This window comes from Pyrus communis, chromosome 5, assembly GCF_041283825.1.
Source record: "Pyrus communis isolate YQ-2024b chromosome 5, ASM4128382v1, whole genome shotgun sequence".
Taxonomy (NCBI): domain Eukaryota; kingdom Viridiplantae; phylum Streptophyta; class Magnoliopsida; order Rosales; family Rosaceae; genus Pyrus; species Pyrus communis.
Window position 1 is genome coordinate 15,933,573 of NC_142569.1, and position 10,806 is coordinate 15,944,378.

Consider the following 10,806-nt stretch of genomic DNA (forward strand, 5'->3'; position numbering starts at 1 on the left):
GATTTTTGAATCATTTGTTACTTTTTTTTTTTTTTTTTTTTTTTGCCAAAACGATAGATTTGTTGAATTAGATGTAAGATTAGTTATTGATGAGATTCGAACCTATGTCGTCATGCAAGAGATGAACATCTTTCCACCATTATGATAAAGAGTCACTTGCAATCATTTGTTACTTGTTGGATGAGTGCTAAAATGACTACTAGCCTATAGTAATTCAAATTTTCAGTAATGGTAAATCTTTTTATATTCTCGTGAAAGGTAATTTCCTTTTTTTTTCTTTTTTTTTCTTTTTTTTTTTTTTTGGATTTTTCACCAAAGAAAACCACAAATGGCATAATAGTAATTAAACCCCAACTTAGTGTCATTTTCTTCGTAGGTGGACTAAACGATGCAAATTTCAAAACCTTCCCCATGCAAAGCGGCCCAACCCATCTCTGTCCCTCTCCTTTCAATAACGCCGTACTGGTCGCCGTCCACACGTTTCTCTGTTGCAGCTTCACTCTCTCCTTCCCCACTCCTCTGCACTTTCTCTCTCTCTCCTCTGCTCTCTCTCTCTCTCTCTCTCTCTCGTGTGTTCAATCAACTCATAAAAAAGAAGCTTTGTGTTGTTATACGAGGACACGCGTCAACCTAATCCCCCGCGAACCCTAATCAAAACCAAATTTTCCAACCTTTCTGTATTTTTTTTTTCAACTTTTCTCTCACTTGTAGTTTATTTTTATTGTTTTTTATTTAAATTTAACAGAAAAAAAGATTAATTTTTTATTGGGAGGAGATTGTTTATTATAATTACCAGTGGTGTCGTCGTGTAATGGAGTTCTCCATCAAGAAACCGTTTAAATCCCATGGCTCTGCCAAGCATATGAGGAAGATATCCGCCGGAGCAGAAGACATCAGCCACGAGGAGCTCCCTATTCTTCTGGATCACGACCACCGCCACCACACCAAGCCGATGACGGACGTCGATTTGGCCGACCGCCGGGAAGTCATCGTCAAAATCGACGAAGGCGCAGATTCGTCCACAAGCACCAGCGACCCTGCCAAAAATGGCAGGAAGGTTTGGCGGCAGTCCAGCATCGATTTCTGGCACGGGGAAGGCAACGGCGCTGGCAATGCCGAGAATTTTGATCTCGTGCAGCGTGGGAAGACGGATGAGGGGACTGGGGAGGATCCGCCGTCGAAGCTGATTGGGCAGTTCCTGCATAAGCAGCGAGCCTCCGGCGACATGACGCTGGATATGGATTTGGAGATGGAGGAGCTGCAGAGCGAGCGCGATTTGCCGCCCCTCGCCGAGTCGCCGAGTCCGAGGAACTCGCGCAACTCGAAGGAGCTCAAAGTCTCGTTCCAATCGCCGGCGCCGGACCTCACCGATACGCCGCAAGCCGAGTCGGTTCGGAGGCGATACAGGGAGTCCCCCGATGAGGAGCGGCGCCGCAGCGAGAGGTTGAGCAACGGACAGGACGACATCGTCCGGTGCACTTCCAACGCCTCATTCCGCCGAGAGCCTTCGTTCTCGAACAAGTCCGATTTGTTGAGAATAAAGACCAAGTCCAGACTAATGGACCCGCCCGAAGAGCCGGATTTCAAGTCGGGCCGGATCCCGCGGTCGGGACAGATCCCGAAATCGGGTCAGATGAGGTCCGGGTTGCTGAGCCGCGGCGGCGACGACGACGACGACGACCCGTTTCTGGAGGAGGACGTGCCGCACGAGTACAAGAGGGAGAACTTCAACGCATTGACGCTGCTTCAGTGGGTAAGCTTGGTTTTGATCATTGGGGCGGTGGTTTGCACGCTGACGATTCCAGTTCTGAGGGAGAAGAGCTTGTGGAAACTGAAATTGTGGAAGTGGGAGGTCTTGATTTTGGTTCTGATATGCGGGAGATTGGTTTCGGGTTGGGGGATTAGGATCATAGTGTTTTTTGTGGAGAGGAATTTCCTTCTGCGGAAGAGAGTTCTGTATTTCGTGTATGGAGTCCGAAAGGCGGTGCAGAACTGCCTCTGGCTCGGCCTGGTTCTGATAGCATGGCATTTCATGTTTGATAAGAAGGTGGAAAGGGAGACCAATAGCGAGGTGGTCGCTTATGTGACGAAAATCTTGTTCTGTCTCTTGATTGGAGTGTTGCTGTGGCTGGTGAAGACGTTGATTGTGAAGGTGCTGGCTTCGTCATTCCATGTGAGGTCGTATTTTGATCGGATTCAGGACTCGCTTTTTAATCAGTATGTGATTGAGACGCTGTCCGGGCGGCCTTTGATTGAGATGCAGAATGCGGAGGAGGAGGACGATAGGCTGGAGGATGAGGTCAGGAAGCTGCAGAATGCCGGGGCTACTATGCCTCCGGACCTCAAGGCAAATGCATTCCCGTCCGCTAGGATTGGGAGGGTGATTGGGAGTGGTTCGATAAGGAGTGGGAGGGTGATTGCGGGTAGCGGGCTTATTGGGAAGAGCACCAAGTATTCTAGGCCACTTTCCAAGAAGGCAGAGGAGACCGGGATCACGATTGATCACTTGCATAAGCTCAATCCCAAGAATGTGTCTGCTTGGAATATGAAGAGGCTGATGAATATTGTTAGAAAAGGGCATCTTACGACGCTTGATGAGCAGATTCTGGATGCCACTGGTGAGGATGAAGCTGATACTCAGATCAGGAGTGAGGTTGAGGCAAAGGCTGCTGCTAAAAAGATATTCCAGAATGTGGCTAGGCGTGGTTCCAAGTAAGTTTCGAATGTTCCCATCTTCGTTATAATCACACGGGTTTACGAGTTGATCTGGACTGTTACTTGGTTTTACCTTGTTATGGTGTTTCTAAACTTCGGTTCCTATTTGTTTCTTTTGTGGTCCTGATTTTCCATCAGTTATTGTCTTCTTCACATTTGGAATGCCTAGTGAATTCTATTAGCTGTTTTTGTTTCTAATTTTAGATATTCAATGCCATCTGTTGTACGGAAGATATAGATTTATGCTATGTTACTGTTAGTTGACTACTTCATATCACATGATTTGTGCAAGTATGCCATCTGTGTTAAGGTGCCAGTTTTGTGCCACGCATATCAAGGGATGATAATATGTTTGAGAAATTAAAAGGGGAAACGAGGAGATGCTCCTAAGTTGACGAGGAGACACTTCTAAGTCAACGAGGAAGTAAGAGAGCAAATAAAAAATAAGAATACAACCTAGAGTGAAAAAATGCTATATGCCAATGTTTTCTGCACTTATTGTTTTGAAGACCATAGAAACCCTTAGAAACATAAAAGTGGGTAATCTTCATTTTCATTTTTTCATTTTTTTCTCTTGATTTTGTCTCCCTTACATTCTATCTTTTGATCGAATCTGACTTACCCATTCTTCTTTTAGGTTCATATACCTGGAGGACTTGATGCGTTTCATGGAAGAAGACAAGGCTGTGAAGACCATGAGTCTTTTTGAAGGGGCATCTGAGCACAAGAGAATCAGCAAATCTGCCTTGAAAAATTGGGTGGTAAGTTTCATATTTTAAGTGTTGGACTCTGAAACAAACCCTCATGTATGAACGTGAATGCAACTCTGCAGGAGAGTTTCATGTTAGAGTGTTTAAAACCCCCTACGTCATCAAAACAATGCCTGAACGTTGTTTTTATTAGCTTGATAAGTAACGTGCTGAATTGGTTCCAGGTCAGTGCCTTCAGAGAACGGAGAGCACTTGCTCTGACGCTGAATGATACCAAAACAGCTGTGAATACACTTCATCGCGTGGTGAACATAATAGTTGCCATTGTTATAATTGTTATATGGCTTCTGGTTCTAGGAATTGCCACCAGCAAATTTCTCTTGTTTGTGAGTTCTCAGCTTGTGGTTGTGGCATTTGTCTTTGGTAACACCTGCAAGACGATATTTGAAGCAATCATATTTTTATTCGTGATGCATCCATTTGACGTGGGAGATCGTTGCGAAATAGACGGAGTTCAGGTACATTTCCATCTTTATCTGTGTCACATGCGAAAGTTTTTTTCTTTTCAATGTGTGGTGCCTAATTTGTTTATCAATCACTCTCAGATGGTAGTTGAAGAAATGAACATCTTGAGTACAGTTTTCCTAAGGTATGACAACACAAAAATCGTGTACCCAAACAGCATCCTCGCGACTTTGCCCATCCTTAACTACTATCGTAGTCCTGACACGGGAGATGCTATTGAGTTCTGCATCCATGTATCAACTCCGCCAGATAGGATTGTTTTAATGAGGCAAAGAATAATCAGGTATGCAGAACTATCTTTTGTCACTTCATACTTTAAAATATTGTATTAGTTTTGTGAAAACGCGGAAAACCTCAACTCTTAACTGTAATGTCTGGTTAATAAATTATTTCATGTGGTTTGCGATTACAGTTACATCGAGAACAAGAAGGAGCACTGGTATCCAGCACCAATGATTATAACGAAGGATGTAGAAGAACTAAATAGGGTACGGTTTGCAATTTGGCCTCAACATAGAATGAACTTCCAGGACATAGGAGAAAGGTTTGTAAGGAGAGGCTATTTGGTCGAAGAGATGGTACGCATATTCCAGGAGCTTGACATCCAGTTCCGCCTTCTGCCTATTGACATAAACGTCCGAGCCATGCCTGGCATGACTGGCCAGGTTCCCTCTAATTACACGGCAACTAAAGCCGATTGAGGGAACAAGGTAGTCCATGAAAACTTTTCCGATCTTGCCAAGAAGCACATAGAAACTTCTACATCCCCTGGCAGGCAAGTTGTAGAGAAGCACAGGGAATCAACATCGTCCGGATGCAGTAGGACCGTGTAGAGAAAAGGAAAGGATGATATCCATCTGATATGGTTTGATGGGTTGATCTCTCTAAGTTGGTTGCCTTCAGTCTTGAAATAGGGCAAACAATGGTGTACATTTTTTCTCTCTGATTTTGTAGATTTTTCGTAAAGTTGTTATTACTCTCAATCTCTCTCAATATCTTCATCTCTATATATGTCTATGCATTTTTGTGTTACTGCTTATCTATTTGTAAAACTCAAAAATTACCAACCAATATTGGAGAATGTCTTTTGCACTTGACAAAGTAGAAATTGTTATTGGGACTATGGAAAGGTCACCGTGCTATTTTCCCTTACAAAGAATATGAGAGAAAGTGCACATGATGTGCATAACGAGTTTGTAGGAGTGCTAATGATAGTTTTCTTCATGACAAAATGATATTCGAAATTACACTAACTTAAAAAGAGAATTCGAACTCATATAAACAGGTGGGCTCCCATAACTACTTTGAAATTTTACATGTCGACTACTTTGGCAATCTAATGCCTAAAGTTCGAGTTATTATACTTGTGCTACTCCAGTGATTATCTTCTGTATCATCTATCTAATAGAGGTAAACGAGTGAATTTTCACTTTATTAAAACATCGTATGCGAATGGTCAGTTGAGAAAATTATTATATTTTGGCAGTCTAATAACTAAAATTATGAGTTATTCTACTTGTGCTACTCAAGTGATCATCTTCTGTGTCATTTCTCAAATTGAGGCAAACAACCGAGTGAGTTGAGAGTTGGGTGTGGATAGTGGATAAACAGAAGCCCTTCTGACCTAGCCACTCCCTCTCTTTTCTCTCCAGCAGAAGCCCTTTCTCGTTGCTTTATGTTGCTAACTCATTCCTAACCCCTTACCTTCTCTTTTTTCTTCTCCTCGTTAATCTTTGGTCTGTGTCCTACCCTCTGCAACCTATGGTTGTCGATTTCGAGGTCACAGTCTCGGTCGTCCTCGTTGTTTTCCCGACAAGTCTTACTGGTTTTATCCATGGCTTTCTTGTTTTGTTGCCTTCCCTCTCTTCTCCTCCTCCTTGTTGCCCATGCTTCTTTTTCTAATTCCATTTATGCAGCCCTATTCCTTCACTCCCTTCTTCCCTTTTTTCCATTGCCTACATCTCCATCTCCGACCCCGCTTCACCTCCCCTTAATCCCTACCAAAAATCAGATCTTTGAGTTTTGGACTCGATTTCCGATGTGGACCTCTACCCTACTGCCCTCTACTTTACCGGCATGTATAAAATTTTGGGTGAAGTGTTATGCAGCCTCTGTCGTAATAAGGGTGTTTTACACATCCCCTTGGCCCTCCCCACCCCGTGTTATATCAACTTGGTTCGTTTCTTGCAGATGTGGTGGTTGGTGGTACGGATCTAAATGGCTCGGTAGATTGCACAGCTCTGAGATCTTATTTTTTATGTGGATTTTGTCTCTTTTTTTTGGTTAATTTTGATGTGCTTGACTCTTCGTGGATCCTACTTCATTCCAGTTTCTATATGGTTGTCATTCCGATGATTGCTGGCAAAAGTTCGGTTGTGGAGGGCTGCGTTTATGTGATGGATATTAGATTTTATTTCTTTTAGTCTTATGTTTTCATTTTTAGGCCTCTATTGTTGTGGAATTGGGCATCCCACTGTTTGTCTTGAGCCATTGGTTGGCTTTGTATTTTGTTTTAAGTTTAATGAAGTTAAGCTCTTGTCCAAAAATAAATAAATAAAGGCAAACAAGTGAATTTTCACTTTTGTGGGACATTGATTTTTTGGGCGCATGACACGTGGCACCTTTGGTGGCAACAAGGACTGGTCAAGTTTCCTAGTCAGAATCAAAGTAAGCTATTCCAATGGGCTCGCTAGTCAGATGTGTAGTCAAACTGTGATATCCCATCTCCAAAATTATTATTTTATTTTATTCTTGACGTATTTCGAAGATTTGATTGGAACTAGTTCTTTATTTCTCCAAATTTGAGAAAAATGAAGTGAGAGGTACTTTAGTTATTTCAAATTTTCTCGACCTTTTCGGTCAACTCTTGAATTGGTTAGGTATAGTTCGATCCCATGAGTGCGTAGACATAAACAGATCTTATTTCAGAGTCAGAACGGAGAAGTTAGAGTTGTTTGAAGTTGGTGGCATTTTGGTAATTTTACCAAAATGCTATAAATGGGAGTGAAACCTCCAAAAAAGGGAGAGGTTTCTGAAAATGGAAGGGGGTAGCGGTTACTAACCCGTTTTAGGGGAGATTTGGATCCATTAACCCACAAACTTGACCCACTTGTATCTTCTTCATCCGAGCTCCATTTTGGGTGATTTTGGTGTCCATGGAAAGCTTTTGATGAACCCTACATCTCTGTGGTGTTAGATTTTCCAATTTCTTTTCCATCTTTGCAGTTCGAAGCCACAAAGCCCACGACTTTTTCGGCGGTTTTATCATTTTTCCGGTGATTCCGGCAACCCTTTCCTTCGAGTGAGATGCTTTCGTATTCATTTTAGAGTTAGGGGTTTAGAACCCTAGAAATCTGGTTTTCTCCGGTGAATTTGGACGGTTTCCGGTTAGAATTTATCGTCGGTCTAGTTGTGAAAAGTGTTTCCCTTGTTGAGCTCTAGCTACCACGTAAATTTGAGTTCATCTAGTTAATGTTGAAAATTCGGGGTTTCTAAACCATCCATCTTGACTTCCACCGCGTGTGGCGGTGCGTGGGGATCGTTCACGAGTGTTGTCTAGGTTCTAAATACCTTTTAGTGACCTTGTGAACCTATGTCTAGCTCGGTTTCCCAAAATTCAATTGTTTGGTGTGGTGATCAATTTGGACCGCCACTTGTTTGTGTGATTGACGACAATCCAACCGTTGGATCATAATGAAATTTTAGTATGTTATTCTAGAAACATAATGTGGACTTTGGGAAGTTATGGATCATAAATCTGATGTGTGGATCTTCAAGATCGAATTACGTAGAGTGGTGGACCTTATCGTTGACCGAGAGTTGAATTGTTGTCAACATGTCTCATTACATTCTAAATAATAAAATTAGTACCATGGGAGACTTAAGTGAAGTCTAGTGGCCTACATTGGTTAGAGAGTGACTTGAACATATGTGATATGGTTATTACCTTAATTTCTTATATTGGTATCATCTGTGAATATGACTTGGTTTTATAATGTGAGTTCTATTGAAATGTAATTATATATATATATATATATATATGTATGTATATATTTAGCCATAGACCTATGTTTATTAAACATGATTTGGCTTGTGTACTGATGATGATCGTGATATGTGTTTTGATGTGCATATTGAAAGGTGGTTGATTTGCATGGATGGTATGATATGATATGATGAAATGTGAGTGACTTTAATATATGTGAATATGAATTGGTTTTATAATTATGTTTCCTATAAATTGTTAATTTTTATATTTAGCCATCGAGGTAGTTTATGAAGTGGGATTTGATGTGCATATTGGAAATATGGTTTGTTTTATATGATTGGCTTGATTTGATGAAAGGTGAGGGCTAGTAGTGGACTAGGACCCTGCTTGGTTAATCCACATTGGGGGGTCACTAGTGGTCTTACTTGGTTAGTCCGCATTGGGGGACAATACTATATGCATGGATCGCGCTTGGTTAATCCGCAGTGGGCGATCCTTATAGCCATGTATGCTTCGGAGTGATCGTGCTTGGTTAATCCGCATTGGGTGATCACTTCCTAACAGTTGTAGGAGTAACTCTGCTTGGTTAATCCGCATTGGGGGGTCACTGCCTGCTTGGTTACTTTCTTAGGGGTGACTCTGCTTGGTTAATCCGCTTTGGGGGCGCCATTTCCTGTTTGGTTACTTATGTAGGCTTCGGTCAAACTGCATCCTTCTAGCCCTACTTTTCATTGTGTTGTATGAGATTATGGTTGTGAGATATTGTGATTTGTTTCAGACGAACCGTTGAATGTCTAAGTGACTTCTTCAGAGTTTTCAAAGGTTTGGTATTGATTTCTTATGAATGATTTATATTCAAGGTTTATAAATTGTGATTGATGGCTGGTTTTATTATTGTATCACATGCTTATATTATTGTCACTCACCCGAGCCTCGCAGCTTATCTGAGTGCCTGATTTGCCAGAGCACCAATCCCATAATGTAGGCATTGACTTTACATATAACAGGTATGGGTAGATTATGAGAAACCGCTTAATATTTTGGTTCCGTTGAGTGGTCCGGAACCCGATGTTGTTGGATTCCGTTGAGTGGTCCGGAATCTTTGCTCTTGTTCATTCCATAAGGTGATCATAGAATCCTAAATTTGAGTAGATGAGAATTACCCACAATAGATATTGTGAAATAAATTAGAATTACCATGTTTATTACTCATAATCCAAGTGGGGAATTATATAGAGTTTCTTGATTAATTCGTGAAATGTTATGTTATCGCACTGTTTGATTAACGTAATTAAATGCTAAGATCGTTCATCTTAGATTCATGAATTGATTAATTGACGGGATTGTGGAATGACGTTGGATATGAGTGTGGTTATTATAAGTATTTTAGTTGATTAATATTTCTAGAGAAAAATATGTACTTTGTTAATTCTTAAATATGTTACATGCTATGAAATGCGATTTTATGTGGGAAACGTGATGAATTATGTGATGGATGAAGTGGAAATGTTAATCGTCATGTAGGATTGTTATGTTGGATATCGTTGTTATTGTTATGATTAGACTTGTTGATAAATGTGGCTAGAGAATGGTATTGTGCTTCGTTGGTTTTTTTGAAATGATATATGTTGTGAATTGCGGTATCATGTTGCAACATAATGACCTATATATAGATGAAGGGGAAATCATGATTTTCAGGTAGGTTTGTTATGTAACCCTGAGTCTAGTAATTTCATGCTTGTCAAGTTCTATTGATTGATTGAGAAATGTTATGCCTTTCGACTTAATCGGACTGTGGTATATGTCAATTATTGTGCATGATGAACTACGAATGGCTTGATCCGTGTTTAGGGTACGTAGGCAGTTTAACGGGGAGGTTAGATCTAGCCATAAAGTATACAAAAAATTACTATGCGATTCGATTATTGAGTTGTGCTTTGCCCATATTCCGGAGGATGGGGTATGATAGATACGGATTTTTGGTGACGTCACATGTCAATTCTGGACGTATGTCGGGATTGAGACGTGACACAAACAGTCATTCTGCAACCTGTATTACTTGTCTCCCAAGTAAGGAAATCCTAATTAAAGTTAAATTAGGATATCTTGGGGATTAGACAACATAATCACAATCCTAGGAGGATTGGATATCTCATCCTAGATTTCTTCCTAAATAGTCTCCCAATTTAATTAGGATTACTTTCTCTACAAGGATTCTGAAGATCTCTACAAATACCCTAGCTTGGGTATTTATATCTCTAATCAAACATAGCTGCAGTCACACTCACATCTCCTTCTAGTATATTATTGTCTATAAGACGATCTGCAAGACTACCATACACATACTATCTCTCATATACGTTGCTGTTTATGAGTAGACACATCATCATCTCCTTAACGCCCCCGACATAGGTTATTCATCAAGGATGGTTTAGGATGTATTGCACATCATACCATTCTTTCTTAGAACTGCACTAGCGGCTTCATTCTCTTTCCTGGAGATATGTGGGCAGTCCGATCAAGATTCAATCACACCCTTAATCAACCTTTTTCTTCCCTCGCTGGAGATCATGGGCAATTCCCAACTAGATCTCGCCTTCGTCTGCAGATGTGTGCGATTTTGATTCCAACAATTGGTGCTTTCATTGAGAATGAACTCATATTCCCCTAGATAGAGACCCCTGCCACGAGCGACGATGAAAGCAAAAAAATTCTAAAGATGGAACCTTTGATTAATGCTCCAGAGGACAAATCTCTTGCAATTTGTAACAACTACCAATTATGATAACTCACACGAACAATGCTTTTTGTATGGATTTGTTGCTACTACTGTCCATGATCAAGGACTGTGTTTTCCCAGCAAATACA

The 10,806-nt window shown here is 40.9% G+C and overlaps 1 protein-coding gene across 1 annotated transcript; it reads left to right on the plus strand.

Moving 5' to 3' along the window:
- The first annotated feature begins 477 nt into the window (after positions 1-477).
- LOC137726209 (mechanosensitive ion channel protein 6) lies at positions 478-5,051 on the plus strand. The gene is made up of 5 exons (XM_068465096.2): positions 478-2,712; positions 3,353-3,476; positions 3,650-3,943; positions 4,031-4,233; positions 4,363-5,051. The coding sequence occupies exons 1-5, from the start codon at positions 812-814 to the stop codon at positions 4,649-4,651; spliced, it is 2,811 nt and encodes a 936-aa protein (XP_068321197.2). The 5' UTR covers positions 478-811; the 3' UTR covers positions 4,652-5,051.
- Positions 5,052-10,806: the final 5,755 nt, after the last annotated feature.